Below are 15,801 nucleotides of genomic sequence, written 5' to 3'. Positions count from 1 at the left end.
GACGTCAGCACTCTCAAGCCCCGCCATCCGGCTTACAGGTGCTGCCTCTGGTCCCTTTCCTGTAATGGCGGTCGCCATTTTGAGCGTATTGGGTGCACGAGGCCTCTCCTGTCTATGAATCTGCTCCTGAGGCCTTTCCTGTCCATGAATCTGCCCCAGTGGCCTCTCTTATCCACGAGTCTGCTCCAAGGGCCTTTCCTGTGTCTCCAGAAGTGGCGGCATCCGCTGCAGAACCTCCTGAGGTGGTGGCATCCACTTTCGAACTCACTGCCTGCCCTGTCACAGCCATAGAGGCCGTTCACAAACTCACAGACTGTCTTGTCACGGCCATGGAGGCCGTTCTTGAACTCACTGTCTGTCCTGCTACGGCCAAGGAGGCCGTTCATGAACTCACTGTCTGTCCTGTTACGGCCATGGAGGCTGCTCACGAACTCACAGTCTGCACTGTCATGACTAAGAAGACCGTCCATGAATTCACTGCCTGTCCTGTTACGGCCATGGAGGCCGTTCATGCCCCATGACATGTGTTATAAACAGTGAGGCGGGTGGGTGTGGAATAGAACTTTGCGGGAGCAGGACTAAAAAAACAGTCCCACACAGACCTCTATACCAAAGTGATAATTTCCGATTTTGTCATATTATGATAAATCGATAATAAATAATATATCGGTTAGTCTTGACTGGCAGCGCTGCGCTATACGAATCAGCTGACCTCTGTTCTGCGCTTCCGTCAAATGGTTTGGAACAGAATCGATGCGCGGGACTCGAGGAAGGAGAGGAAGCGGCCAGAAAAAGCAGTGAAATGAAGCAAAAATGGTGCAGGTCTGTTTCATCTGTAAATAAGCTAAGAGTTTTGTCTTTATTAACGTAGTTGAGTATTAAACAGCTAGCACCTGTTAGGCTATCAGGAGCACCCCAGTGGTGTAGTGGGTGAAGCCAGTGTATACCCACTTCTTTATCAGTCGGCTTTGCGTATACTCACTTCTAAATCCCCTCTGATGCACATCATTCATTAGTGTCCTGCATTAGGCAAAGTCACGACAGTTCACCACATGAATAGCTAATCCAATCGCATGTAAAAAATACAAATATTCCCTAAAAACACCCAGTAAAGACAGTGATGCGGTCAGGACCGTGGCGCCGGCTTCCTTTGAAATATGTTTGATGATTGCGCCCTCGCCCGCTCCGTCAGTCAGAGAGGATGCTGATTGCCGACAGTGACAGAGATGCTGCTTCTTCATGCGCGAGAGCATGTCAGGGGATGCGCGCAAAGTGGTAAAATAATAGTTAATTATTGATTACTAATTTAAATCAGTACATTACAACGAAAAAAATAGCTTAAAAAACGGTAAAATCCTGTAAACGTTTCAGTCCAAGGATCCAGTAAACGAATGCGTTCAAACAGTAAATTCAAATACAGAGAAAACCCAACCCATTTCATCAGAGATTGTGGAGAGTTGAGTCCAGATTGGTCAGTAAATTATTATTTTCAGCGTGTATTTGGTTTAAAAGCACGAGTGTTATACTGGATGGTGACTGAAGGTGTTTTAGATTATGCGCTGGTCTAGTTATTCTGAATGGATCGTATAGTAGCATGTACAGTAAGATCAAGACAGCAGGTTTACTGGTCTTTTGGCGTCTCCCTGTGGTCCTATTTGATATCGCAGCTTGACTGGTGCTTATTTATATTAAAAAGGTGGAGGGGATGGGGGGATACATTCTGGATAAATTGATAGTCACGACATTATTCTCATACGAACAGACAACTAAACAAAATAGCATGTAATGTACTAGAGGTTCTGACAAAATGTTAATTGCTGCAGTCTATTTTTTTTATTTATTTTTTTATTATTGCAAAATCTGCACCTCTTCTGTGGCAAATTTTTATTTCATAATGATTCTTACTCCGTGAAGTCAAGCAGCAGAAGTTAAGTGACAATATGCAAATACTACTGGCCCATTTTGGGGTGAACTAAATATGCAAGACTGGTTTTACACGTCACTGTTTATAACACGTCATGGGGCATAAATTAAGAGTATACACACTTCTCCAGGCACCACTACACCACTGGAGCACCCCATTATTATCATCAGTCAAAATACTGTACTAAAGGACATCACTATCGATTGGAAAGTTACATTAATAAATTTAGCAGACAGATATACACATGGATTTATTGTATAGGAAGGGAGGAAGACAGCAACACAAAACAAAAGCCTAATAATGCAATAGTGTGTTCAGTATTAGGATTTTTCAAAAAGTACTGATTTTGACTTTTAGTTCAAGAGACAACCTTTAATTATTTTCCAGAGCCCCAGACCAAGGATTTAGACCTTTTTATGTGATGGTCATTTTAATAATAGGGTTATCTGTGGTTTCAGAATTTGTAGTGGGTGTATAGGCTATAGGCTACAGAAAAAAGGTGCCAAAATTGTACCTTGTGGGTAGGACTGGGCAATATGGCCAAAAAATTATCATGATAATTTTTTTTCATATCAGTCGATATCGATAATTATCACGATAAATGTCAATTTTTTATTTCTTTCAAGTTTAAAGGCAAATTTTTGCTCCAATGTGAAAGGTGAAAAATCAGACGGTTAATTGTGGTTTTAAACTATTCTTTATGGTCAGAATGCAACAAACACTTTACACTTTCAGTAATTTTTCTTAATAGAAGAAAAAATCTTAATATCTTAAGAAAATAGTTTCTTGGTTCTGCATGTTGTAATGAGTAATATTGTGTCAAATCAAGAAACAGGTTTGTGTTGCCTGATAATATTAATAATATAATATTTTTTGTCTCTTAGAAATACACATTTGATAGTAGCTTGAGTTAGGATGCAGATGTAGATTTATGTTCATTATCAAAATCAGTAATATCTATAAAAATTGTAGCAATCAAATTTTTATATGGTGAAATTGAATTATTATATATATTATTTAATTATTATATTATTATATATTATATAACCATTGGTCTTCCATACTAGCAAACATTTAGATCATGATAATCACAGTTAAAACCACAAATATAGCACTTCAATACCATGCAGTTAGTGCTACTAAATCAATGGTAAATGATGGCGATTTGTAGATTAATAACCTTCTGACTGTATCGTTCTGCACAGTGTTTGTCCTGTTCGTCAGCGCTGTATCATCTGGCTGTAAACAGAGTTATTTGTGTTCCTCGCTGAATTCAAGCGCTTCACACTAAATCTCACAGCGCTGTTTGAACGAGATTCATCAGCGAGTGAACGCATCTGCTCTACTGAAGCTTGCGCAGTGCCACTGTTTGAACTTTTATCCGAGCGGATAAACGCTCTGAGTGGCGTGCTGCAAATGAGTCGTGCTGTTTCGTTCCAACTTTGCCGCATAAACATTAAATCGAACATTTATCTAACTCTTGTTATTGTTTATCGAGGAAATTTATATTGCGTGATAATTATCGTTATCGATTTATCGCCCCCAGCCCTACTTTTGAGGTACAACCAAGGTACACCTTGTCACTGGAGCAGTACTCTTAAAAAGGACGTCTTTTTGCCTTTTTTTACCCCTAATAGGTAAATATTAGTAACTTATGTGTACGGATTACTATAAGATACTAATATGTACCTATTAGGGGTAAAAAAGGAACAAAGATGTTCTTTTAAGGGTACTGCTTCAGTGACAAGCTGTTGTACCCCAAAAGGTAAAATTTTGGCCCCTTTTTTCTGTGTGGCCTGGATGAGTGTGAGATTTCCCGGCCTGAAATTAGGTAATCAGTCTTAATTTTGGATTCAACTTAGACTAATCTACTGTCACAGTTTGTGTTATGTTATGTCTTAGTCTTCCTTGTTTGACCTAGTTTCTGTTTCCCCTTTGATTTCGTGATTTGATTCACCTGTGTCTCATTAATTATCCTCATGTGCCTCGCTGTTTAAGTTCTAGTCTGTCCTTTGTTCCCTGGTCTGGTATTGTAGATGTCTATGTGTACGTGTGATTCCTGCCTTCCTTATGTGGATTATCTCTATGTGGATTTATTAAAGACTGTTTACCATTCTTCATCTTCTTTGTGCGTTTATTATACACCGCACCATGACAGAATACCGGACCGTAGAAGTGAAAGTATACACGGCGTGTTTTCCCCGTGTTGTGTTTTTTGTTTTGAGTTTTTCTTTTAGTTTTTTGACCCAGAGCCCAGCACCATCTGTGCGGTGGGATTGCCGCGGGTCTGCCAGTCTCCATCGGTGTCGTGACTGGAGGATCCCTTGTCTCCACCTTCAGCCTCTGAGTCCTGGACTCCACCTCGGCCGTCGACCCAGCGATGAAAGTGCCCGGCGTGTATTCCCGCATTGTTTTTTTTGTTTTTTGTCAGTTTTTATTTTGTGTTATGTTCGACCCAGAGCCCAGCCTACCACCACCCTGCTTTGCGGAGCTACAGTTTGAGCCCACCGCAGACGGAGAGCCTGCGCCCACCACGATCAACGAGACATCGCCGAGGAGAGCGACAGAGCTGAAGATCGTCTGACCAGGTGCGCGAGCCGGCTGCTAGACACGCAAGCGACAAGGGAGCGAGGGCGCGGAGGAAAGCCCCGCCCACTGCACCACCACTAGGGGTGAGCTGCGGTTGCGCTCAGAGGACTTTGATATTTGTGAGTATATGCCTTGTCTTCTCTCGCCATCATCTTCTGTCTGTCCCGAAATGACCACGGAGGTTGTGTTTTAACTGTCCATCTGTTTTGAATTGTATGTCTGGACTCCACCTCGGCCGTCGACCCAGCGACTCCACCATGGCTCCTAGCTCCCTCCTCTCCGCCGTGGCCCATCAGTCCACCAGCTCTGCCGGGCTCCCTCGTCCCTCCAGCTCCACCTTGGTCCTCTGTCACTCCTGCTCCACCGCGGCCTTCCGTATCCCCGCCTCCGCCTCAGTCGCTTGAGCCCTCTACTCCACCTTGGCCCTCCGGATCCTCCCCATCGCCCTGGCTCGTTGACTCTCCGTCTCTGCCCTGGGCTCCTCGCCCACCTGCTCCACCGCCATTGGTCGGCGCCCTGGAGTAGTCAGCCCTTCCTCCACCATGGCTCCTCCCTACGTTGGCTCCACTGTAGGTCGCCTTCATGCCTGCGGTCTGGGTCCCGCCTGGCTCCTCCTGCTCCAAGTCCCTCTTGTCTTCTCTCTGGCTCTTCCCTCCATCAGGTCCGCCGTGGTTCCTCTAGGTTCCTCTGTGGCTCCTCCCTCTGTTTTCGCCGCCGTGGTTGTCTGCCTACCTTCTTGCCTGCCCTTCGCCACCGCCTTGTCCCCAGCCCAAATCCCCTCCCTCCCTCCTTTGTCTGTCCTGCCTGGGCGTGAGTTCGCACCTTCGGAGAGGGGGGGGAGTACTGTCACAGTTTGTGTTATGTTATGGTCTAGGGCTGCCCCCTAATAGTCAACTAACCGTTAGTCGACGGGAAGAGGCTTGGTTGACCAAAATTTCGTTAGTCGCAGATTCCTGTGTGTGATTCCTGCCTTCCTTATGTGGATTATCTCTATGTGGATTTATTAAAGCCTGTTTACCGTTCTTCATTTTCTTAGTGCGTTTATTATATACCGCACCGTGACATCTACATTTTTGTGTAACCGAATTTAAATAATTATGACCAGTCTTAAAGAAAAAAATTAGCTGACTAAGGGCCCGATCAGACAGACTGCGTTTTTTTGCAGTGAGCGGCGCCTTTTTTAAAATTGTTTTCTGTTGGTAGTGAGCGTTTTGCACGCTGTTCACATGCCCCGGGCGCAACGCGTTTCAGCCACCTGCTGCACCTCGCATTTTTGGAGGAGCGCTCTGAGCGCTTGAAGTTGAAAAAAAAAGCAACCCGACATCTTTCGCGTTTTTTTCCATTGTCAAATCGAATGAATGGAGAGGCGGGCTTCTGTTGTGGTGATGAAAGTTTACCATTGCTTAGAAAGTCCGGAGACTGCAATGATGGAGGAGAAACTTTTGGTGTCTGTCGCAGGTTACCCGGAGCTGTATTTTTTAAGGTTTCTGCTAATCTGACAGTTTACTTAACAGCAAAAACCAAGGATTTTAGAGCGCTCGCGCTATAGTCCTTTGATTAGACTGAGAGGACAGCTGATTTGGTGGTTGCCTAGCAACATAAAAAATGCAGTGCACTGCTCTTTTTTTAAAAGTCAACAAAAAAAAAAGCAGTGTAGTGCGCCTCGTTTTTTCAGACCTAAAAAACGCATTCGGTGTGATCGGGGCCTAACTTAGTTAGCTGACTAGTCTTAACCTTTTATGCAACCAGCCCCAGGTCTAAAACTGCTGGTCTGTTGCTTCTGATGACTCTGTGGCACTGCAATAGAAATTACTAGTGGTAGAAGAAAAAACTAAATAAAGTAACTAAATAAAGTTTTACAACAATATTTTAATAATATCACTAAAAGGCACTTTTATATAAAGACAACACAGAAAAGGGTGGAAGTGTAGCATTTCAAACATATAACCTACTAAATAAACACCTGTAAACAGGTGTCATTTTGTAAAGCCAATTAAATGACATAGGGTAGAGTGGGGGGAAAAGCCCCCTACTGTTTATCCCACAATAACCATAAGATAAATTTCAAATACATTTTTATTGTAACTATGGACTGTATTGACAAGAGTGATGTAGAAGTCTTCACCATGAAGCTTACACTGATCATGTACCAGAGAGAAAACAGATTTCACAGTAAATGATCAAATTTTCAGCAGTAAGAAAAAAGTGTTTTAAAGCTTAGGGAATACGTGTTATTTAAAAATATATATAATTTTTTTCTCAAACATAGTCTGTGGGTTAAAATGCCCCCAGGAGGAAATGGGCAATTACTGTAGTTATTCTGTTATGAACATCAAATCCTTTGTTTTTCCATCAAATGTATTCTAAATAGTTGGTTGAATAAAATATTTGGACTTTATATTTAAAAAATACCTCTAGTTAGCATCAGGTAGCTAGTTAGCTAGCCAGTTAGCATCAGCTAACAAAATTTTTCAAATAGGCTATTATAATTTTGTAATTCACAACTATTGATTATAATCTTTTTAATTTGAACCTAAAACTGCCTTCACTCTGATTTTGCTGTAAATGTATGAGGCAAATTGCTTTGTAAGACTGGGGGGCATTTTACCCCACCTGTGGGGCAAAACGCCCCCGTGGTTCAAATTTAATTTTTGTTAAAAATCTAATAACATGAAAACTCTGGACATTTTTCATACTTGGTTTATAATTTATGTCATTGTCACTAAAATTATAACTTTTCTGAACACATGTAACTTTTGTTTCACAGAAAAAAATACACTGTCCTTAAGGGGGGCATTTCCCCCCACTCTACCCTACTTTTACTAACATTATGATACTGCTTCATGCTGTTGAACTACTGAACGAGCTCTTTACATTTCCATCACTTACCTGTAAGTGAACAACAGATATGATTGTTAATTTTCGAGTTTCTTAATAGAAGTGTTGTTGTTTGACAAAGCTCTCAGATCATCTGTTAAGTTTCACTTTCACTTAAGTCTTTGACTCACCTGCAGTGATGTCATACTGTAGCTCTGCCCATAATCGTGAATATGAAACCGTTTCTAATTCATTTCTGCTGAGTGTGTAACAGTGTAAAAAACGAGTATCAGAAAAATTAGTTTTTGTTTTGTTTTGTTTAGTCCCTTCTTTGATGACAGCAGTGTCAAAAATCTAATTATCACAGTTTACACAATTGCAGCTAAATAAATGAAAAATAATAGCTTGTGAATAATTACTTGTGTTAAAATAAATATTGCACTGATATGAGGTACACTTCTTGTTCTGAGTAGAAGTATTACATTTACATTAGTATTAATGTAGAAAACATTGCACTGAAGGAATAGGGAAATAAAAAAACATTGCACTAAAAAAATGTGTGTGTGTGTGCCCAGGGCGTCAAATTGGCTAGAAACGGCCCTGCCTGAGGGGAGCCAGTGCTGAGCGGGTGGAAGAGAGATGGGGACCGAGTTTAACAGTCTGACAGTCTGGGGGCGGTCAGTCAGAAAGTTTCTGATCCTAGTGCAGGTGAGTGAGGGGAGGCCCAGATCTGTGAGTTTGCTGAAGAGGATGTCCGGGTATGATGGTATTGAAGGCTGAGCTGTAGTCAATAAAAAGCATCCTCGCGTAGCTCTCCTGAAGTTCCAGATGGCTCAGCGCATTATGGAGAGCTATGGCTATTGCATCCTCAGTCAATCTGTTAGCTCTGTAGGCAAACTGATGTGCATCAAAGGTGGAAGGAAGGCAGGTCTTCAGGTGGTGTAGGACCAGCCTCTCGAAGCACTTCATGGTGAGGGCGATGGGGCGATAGTCATTGAGGCTATCCGTGGCTGATTTCTTTGGTATGGGGATGATTGTGAAAGATTTCAGGCAGGATGGGATTGAGGCTTGTGTCAGGGAGAAGTTGAAGAGTTTGGCGGGGACTCCTGAGAGCTGGTCAGCACATCCCTTAAGCACTTTCCCTGGAATGCTGTCAGGGCCTGGAGCTTTTCGTGTGTTCACTGTTCTGAGCACCCGCCTCACTTCATGCTCCTGGACAGCGAGTGGGGGGGGTGTCGGGGCCTGGTGTAGGCTGAGGTGGTGTGGCTTTTTTTTTTAAATAGGGTTTTGGGTACACTGTATCAAGGCTATATTTTAAAATGACCCTGTTATAGCTGTCCAAATGCAAATGTTCAACATTCTTTTGATAAATATAAACCTAGAGAGACTAAAGAATTGTACTGCAGTGATTTTATTGATTTTGAGTTTAAAACCTAGGACTAGTTCACAAAAGTAGGTTTTTAAATAATCTCAAATATTATAAAGAACAGTTTGATTGACAGCAGTGGTCCTTGTGTTCAGTGTGATTATAGCTTTGGGGAAGAAGCTGTCCTTGGGTCTGTCTGTCTGTGTGTTGACGATCCACTGTATTCCCACTGTATTCCCTTTCTCTCTGCCTCAGTACAGCTGCCATACCATACTGTGATACAGTATGTCAGCAGGCTCTCCACTGCAGAATGATAGAAGGTCTCCAGCAGCTTCTCCTTCAAGTTGTTCTTCTGCAACATTCTCAGGAAGTAAAGGCGCTGCTGTGCCTTTTTGATGACTGCTGTGGTCTTGGCAGACCATGTGAGATCTGCTGAGATGATGGTGCCAAGGAATTTGAATGTCTGAACCCTCTCTACACAGTCTCTCTACGCAGTCTCAACCGTCTCCATTGAAGTAGAGGGGAGCGGGGTCTGCCCTGTGCCTTCTAAAGTCAAGGATGATTTCCTTTGTTTTGGTGGTGTTGAGTGTCAGGTGTCAGCTGAACACCACTCTGACAATATCAGGATCTCATCTCTATAGGCAGCCTCATCCCCCTTTGAGATTAGGCCCACCACTGTAGTATCATCAGCAAATTTGATGATGGTGTTATGGTGATGGGCTGGGCGGCAGTCATGCGTTTAGAGAGAGTACAGAATTGGGCTCAGCACGCACCCCTGAGGGGAGCCAGTGCTGAGCATGGGGGTGGAGGAGAGATGGGGACCGAGTTTAACAGTCTGGGGGCGGTCAGTCAGGAAGTTTCTGATCCAAGTGCAAGTGAGTGAGGGGAAGCCCAGATCTGTGAGTTTGCTAAAGAGGATATCCGGTATGATGGTATTGAAGGCTGAGCTGTGGTCGATAAAAAGCGTCCTCACATAGCTCTCCTGATGTTCCAGATGGCTCAGCGCATTATGGTAGAGCTATGGCTATTGCATCCTCATTCGATCTGCTAGTTCTGTAGGCAAACTGATATGCGTCGAAGGTGGAAGGGAGGCAGGTCTTCAGGTGGTGTAGGACCAGTGTCTCGAAGCACTTCATGATGACTGGCGTGAAGGCGATGGGGCGACAGTCACTGAGGCTATCCGTGGCTGATTTCTTTGGTATGGGGATGATTGTGGAAGATTTCAGGCAGGATGGGATTGAGGCTTGTGTCAAGGAGAGGTTGAAGAGGTTGGCGAGGGCTCCTGAGAGCTGGTCAGCACATCCTCGAGCACCTTCCCTGGAATGCCATCAGGGCCTGCAGCTTTCCGTGTGTTCACTGTTCTGAGCACCCGCCTCACTTCATGCTCCTGGACAGCGAGTGGGGGGGGTGTCGGGGCCTGGTGTAGGCTGAGGTGGTGTGGCTTTTTTTTTTAAATAGGGTTTTGGGTACACTGTATCAAGGCTATATTTTAAAATGACCCTGTTATAGCTGTCCAAATGCAAATGTTCAACATTCTTTTGATAAATATAAACCTAGAGAGACTAAAGAATTCTACTGCAGTGATTTTATTGATTTTGAGTTTAAAACCTAGGACTAGTTCACAAAAGTAGGTTTTTAAATAATCTCAAATATTATAAAGAACAGTTTGATTGACAGCAGTGGTCCTAGAGGCAAAGTTGTTCAGAATGAGGAGATCTATCTCACGATGGGAAGATCTGGTGTATGCGCGAATGTATGAAAGTTTTCTGCAATTTTAGGTAATTTACCATAAACATACAGTGTTTTTGAAACCTTTTTTACTCTTTCCCGACAGAGTTTTTAAAAAAAAAGTTGCCAGCCACCACTAGTATTTTTGATGATTTTTTCCTAAATTTGACGGCCCTCAGAATATTTTCTGCTATGAATATATGAACATATTATATAGCAAAATAAACAACCAAGCCTCTGCTTAAAAAAAAATCTATTTTATTCTATCTTCATAGACTTCATGTTTTATCACCACTTGAATGCAGATATACATTCAGATTGACGGGTTATTGGTCTATCCACGACACAACTAGAGATGTTTCTGTGTCTGTAAAGTCATCCACCTCACTGACTATTTCGTCCCGATTAGTTTCAAAATTATCAAAACATGAGTGTCAGAGTCAGAGTCCATCAAAACCTCCAGTGCCTGTTCAGCTGTATACCTCTTCATTTATGATCTACATATATGATCTACATTTTCTCTGATCCATCCGTTTATACTGATCGTCTTGTTTTTGCACCTGGAAGACCCGGAAGTCCCGTAACTCATTCAGGACATGCGCTAGGGCTTTCCTTACCATAATACACCTAGAACATGGATTGCCGTAAAAACTCGTCTTTGGCGGGGAAGAGTTTTCTCTTAATTGACGAGATATCTCATCAATGGCGGGGAAAGAGTTAACTGCTATAGTGCCAGCTGTGGTCCGATCTCCTTGAAACTTTGCATGCTTGTTTAGAATCACCCGTCGCATATGCTCACTGGGTTTCGTGAAGTTTTGAGTTTTCGTTTAGGCTTTATAGGCTTTTGGGTATATTTGGACAGGGCCCTTTTCTAAACGACCCAGTTATAGCTTCTCAAAGGGTAAATTTCAGAATTTTTGGGATAATTATTGACCTAGAGAATCCAGAAAATTGCACTGCAGTGTTTTTTTCAGATTGAGCGAAAAACCTAGGACAAGTTCGCAAAAGTAGGTTTTTCACATCTACTCAATCGTTTAAATAACAGTTTGATTGACAGCAGTGGTTCTAGAGGCAAAGTTGTTCAGAACGAGGAGGTCTATCGTTTGATATTATTATTGTGTGTATGTGCGAAAAACCACGCAATGTACAATCGTTTACGCCCTCAAAAAATGTGATACCGCCCCCCAGTAGCACGCACACACACACACAGACACAATTCCAATAAATTAATTAAATAAATAAATAAATAAAAAACAATTGGAACATAGAAAACATATCAAATGTTTAAACAGGAAATGTACCATTTTACCATTTATTCAGTTTAAACATTTGATATGTTTTCTATGTTCTAGTGCGAATAAAATATAGGTTTATGAGATTTGCAAACATTCTATTATGTTTTTATTTACATTTTACACAGAATCCCAACTTTCTCAGAATTGTGGTTATATGAAGTTATTTGTATTCAATATTATGACAAAATTAAAAATAAACAAAAAAATTGTATTTTGCACACCAGGTCGAAAAATGTCCATATTTATTCAAATGAGCTTCCCTTTGGGGAAATGAAAATCACATTTATGGTTTTCATGGTCCAGTCTTTAGCTGTGACATCTTACTTTTTTCTGTAATTTACAAATATTTATTTTTTATTATTGTTATTAATATGGATATTAATGTGTATTTGTTTGTTTTTATTTACATATTTTACTCATTTAAAAAACAGCCTTTACATAGTTAATCTATCCAGATAACATGTCTCATATTTCAGGGCAAATTATTTGTTAACAGGTGAGATGATCAGTGGGTTTGTGTTTTTACCTTCATCATCGCGGCCTGGACTAAAATATGGATAGAGTTTGTCAGTGAAAGTCTGATCAGTGAAAGAGTAGATATGAGAGCTGGAGCCCACATCATAAAAAGAGACCAGACCCTCCTCATAATCCACAAACACTCCCACTTTCTCAGGTTTCACTCTCAGAGATAAAGAGACAGCTTGACTTTCACAAGCTGTATATTGATTCTCATTCCTCTTAATCAAAGTCCAGAATCCATTCTCTGGAGTCAGTGTGTTCATCACCTTCCTGTTAATGGATTCTCTGGCCACTCCTAATTCCCAATCAGTCTTTCCCTTCACCTGCACCTCATAGTAAAATCTGCCTGAACGGAATCCCTGCTTTGCCAGAACACAAGAACAGACATCAAATCTCTGTGGGTTGTTTGAGAGGTAATGCTTATTGTCTCCATGCCTGACTTGTTTTCCATCATCAGACAGGATGAGATATCGATGCGCCGTATCAGGATCCAGAGTCACATCCACTAGATGAGAGATTAGACATCAGTCAGCTTCACAACAAACATTTTCATGTGCATATAATACAGATTAAGTATTATAAGTGTATCGGAGTAATTGGTGTCAGTCACACTGTACCTGCAAACTTCTGCACACACTTCAACCCTGTGGATACAGATGACAATAAACAGTGATGAGTCATTTATAGGAATAATTTCATGTTAACAGTGAGTTTATCTCTATTGGCAGCCTCAGCATCATGTAAATGTGGACCGTCCATCAGTTTGTAAAGCAGAATTTGTGCTTACAGTAAATGTGTTTCCAGTAAATAAATACAATTTTAGAGATATTTTTTTAAGAAATGTTTTATTTCAGCTCTAATATTCATTACATATTAAAGCATTAATTATTAATATTAACAATTCAGTATAAATATGTGTTATTTGAGCTGTAAAGTTTCTAAATTGCAATGTGAGGTGGAAAAATGTTTTTAGTCAGATTTTTGGTTATTGTTTGTGTTACTAATGCAATTCCTGATAGTGGAGTTTGTACAGGTATGATGATAGTTACATCATGGTCATTACATGTTGCTTTCTGGTATTCATAAATAATGCTGATTTAACTGCTTTTGACAAGAGCTTACGTTTGGATAGAACTTCACATAAGAAATCTGTTCACTGTATTTGATATTTACATACCAATTTGACGGAGTTTTTCATTTAGAATCCCATCTAGAGTTTTCTTCAGTCGAATCAAAGCACTATGCAGAGGGAGCACGTCCATATGAGAGTCAATGCAGATCTCAGTCCAGTTCTTGGTGTGTGGACGACTGCACAGGAAGAGAAAATCTACAGCAGGAGAGAGAAAACTGTTCATTTTTTTACTCTAATTAAATGTTTTATGCAGCAGCTCTCCAACACAGATAATTAACTTTTATAATCTGATTTTATTACAGGTTTATTCTCTTTTGTACAGTTTCTAAAGACAGCAGCTCATCGGTCAACAGAGCATGTGACAAATAATATTGTCATATATTATTGTGATGAGGCAGATGTTGACAGACCTGTATGACATGGAGATGATCGTCAGTGTGTGAGAGCTGCTCCAGCTCAGTGTTTCTCTTCTTCAGATCAGTGATTTCCTGCTGCAGCTCTTTAATGAGATCTTCAGCCTGTTTCTCTGCTGCTTTCTGCTGTTCCTCCATCATCTTTAGCAGCTTGGACTGACGTCTCTCAATAGAGCGGATCAGATCAATGAAGAGCTCAACACTGGCTGATTTCTCTTTATTGGTGTTCCTCTGATCAATGAGATCAATTAACAAATGTTCTAATTCTGGCACATGTACAATCTTGTTTATTAATGTGCATGGTCCTGTACACAAATAAACTAAACTAAAAATAAAATTTCTCTCATCTACTGTCCTCATGTCACTTGAAACGTGCATTTTTTATCCATTTAATTCAGCACCTTTATTATTCAGACTAAAATGTTATGATGTATAATTATTTTTTTTATCTCCATTCACCTTTCTCTTCTCTGCTGAGTGCTGGATCTCATGAATCTTCTTCATTCTGTTCTGGATCATCTGCTGCACGTCTGTCTGTGTCTGAACCAGATGATTCTACAGACAGAGAAAAACACATTTATCTCTGAATTTAACTTTCCATCTTCTGACAGTTTTTAGGGTAAAGCTGCGGTCACACTAGACTTTGAGCATGTAACATTTCTTCAGAAGCTGCAACAGTTGTGTTATGACGTCACGCTCTGCAGTGTCTTTTTAAAAACTTAAATTCAACACATAACCAGAGCTGGGTAGTAACTAATTACATGTAATCTGGATTACATGTTCAGATTTCAAAAAATGAAATACTCATTGAGTATTTACATTTACATTTAGTCATTTTGCTGACTCTTTTATCCAAAGCGACTTACAATTTGGCAATACATAAAGCAATTCTTCTTAAAGAGGCAAACAGACAACAGAACAATCAGGCGTGGATGTGGTTGGTTTGAGGTCCTGTGTGTGTGTGGGGCTGAGAATTGACTACTGATTGTTCTAGTTTTGTCTGTGAAGAATGTGGCGAAATCATCACATTCTTCTATTCTTCAGTATTTTACATTTTATAAGTCTCATGATCAGATTACAGTTACTTTTCACTGAATTACATGATTACATATCAACACAATAGCAGTAAATCATTCATAATTTATTGGTCCCCCTAATTCTTCTTTTTTTCTCATAAAATTTTCTCTCTAAAATTCCTGCTGTCATACCATTTATCTTTGATTATATTTACAATACCGAATGGCCATGTAAATGTCATGTAAATAATTTTGTGATCCATGCCTCTGAATTTGGGTGAAAAACCACCTCTCAAGCAATTAGACCATGTATTAAACAAATAATTACGCAAATTACCAGATATAGCTTCATCATATTCAGTAACTACTGATTCCGGAAATCTGGACAAAAATATTTCAAAACTGGAAGACTTTGGGCTTGTGATGTCAATTGTTGTTTTTATGTTTATTCATGTTTGTTTATGTAATGCAGGGATTCCCAAAGTTTTTTGTCATCCAAACCCCTTTGACATGAAATATTTACTTGAAATATCTCAGAGGAAGGTAATATTTCAATAATTTAACAACACATTCACGTTTGCAGTTCAATGTCTCTAAATAGTGACATGCAGGTAAACAAATAAAATTTTTTTCTATTTTTAGTGTTCAAGTGTTTAAATCATTTATTTTGAATTTTTATGATTTGATCAATGAAATGAAAAGTGTAGTGTGACCGACCCTTCCCATAAAACAGGAACAATTTCTTCAACATGTCAACACAGAGAAAATAAACTGTTTTTCATGGGGTGTTTATATTGTTTTGTTTGCATCTCTTGCCTTCTTCTCCTGACTCTCCTCCTCTATAGGAACAGTGTTGTGAGTCCTGTGGTCTCCTTCAGTGCAGGACAGACACACACTCGTCTGATCATCTCTGCAGAACAGCTCCAGAGGTCTCTCGTGTTTCTGGCATATATAATCCTCCAGATTTTCCACAGCGTTGATCAGTGTGTGTTTCTTTAGACG

At 40.6% G+C, this 15,801-nt stretch overlaps 2 protein-coding genes across 2 annotated transcripts in view; both read right to left on the bottom strand.

Annotated features, from left to right (window-relative positions):
• LOC107730798 (E3 ubiquitin-protein ligase TRIM39-like) overlaps nt 1-4,333 on the bottom strand; it is a 39,016-nt gene extending 34,683 nt beyond the window's left edge. The window contains exon 1 of the mRNA XM_016541741.1: nt 4,216-4,333. Coding sequence (XP_016397227.1) covers nt 4,216-4,333 — 118 coding nt within the window. The remainder of the gene's footprint in view (nt 1-4,215) is intronic.
• A 7,868-nt stretch (nt 4,334-12,201) lies between these two features.
• Nucleotides 12,202-15,801, bottom strand: part of LOC107730692 (E3 ubiquitin-protein ligase TRIM39-like) — a 7,262-nt gene continuing 3,662 nt past the window's right edge. The window contains exons 3-7 of the mRNA XM_016541568.1: nt 14,243-14,338; nt 13,753-13,948; nt 13,419-13,538; nt 12,856-12,894; nt 12,202-12,743 (exon numbers count right to left, since the gene is read on the bottom strand). Of these exons, the coding sequence (XP_016397054.1) occupies nt 12,202-12,743; nt 12,856-12,894; nt 13,419-13,538; nt 13,753-13,948; nt 14,243-14,338 (993 nt within the window). The remainder of the gene's footprint in view (nt 12,744-12,855; nt 12,895-13,418; nt 13,539-13,752; nt 13,949-14,242; nt 14,339-15,801) is intronic.

Source organism: Sinocyclocheilus rhinocerous, unplaced genomic scaffold (assembly GCF_001515625.1).
Source record: "Sinocyclocheilus rhinocerous isolate Xijiao unplaced genomic scaffold, SAMN03320098_v1.1 scaffold2358, whole genome shotgun sequence".
In the NCBI taxonomy this organism is placed as follows: domain Eukaryota; kingdom Metazoa; phylum Chordata; class Actinopteri; order Cypriniformes; family Cyprinidae; genus Sinocyclocheilus; species Sinocyclocheilus rhinocerous.
This window is presented reverse-complemented; position numbering and strand designations above follow the sequence as displayed.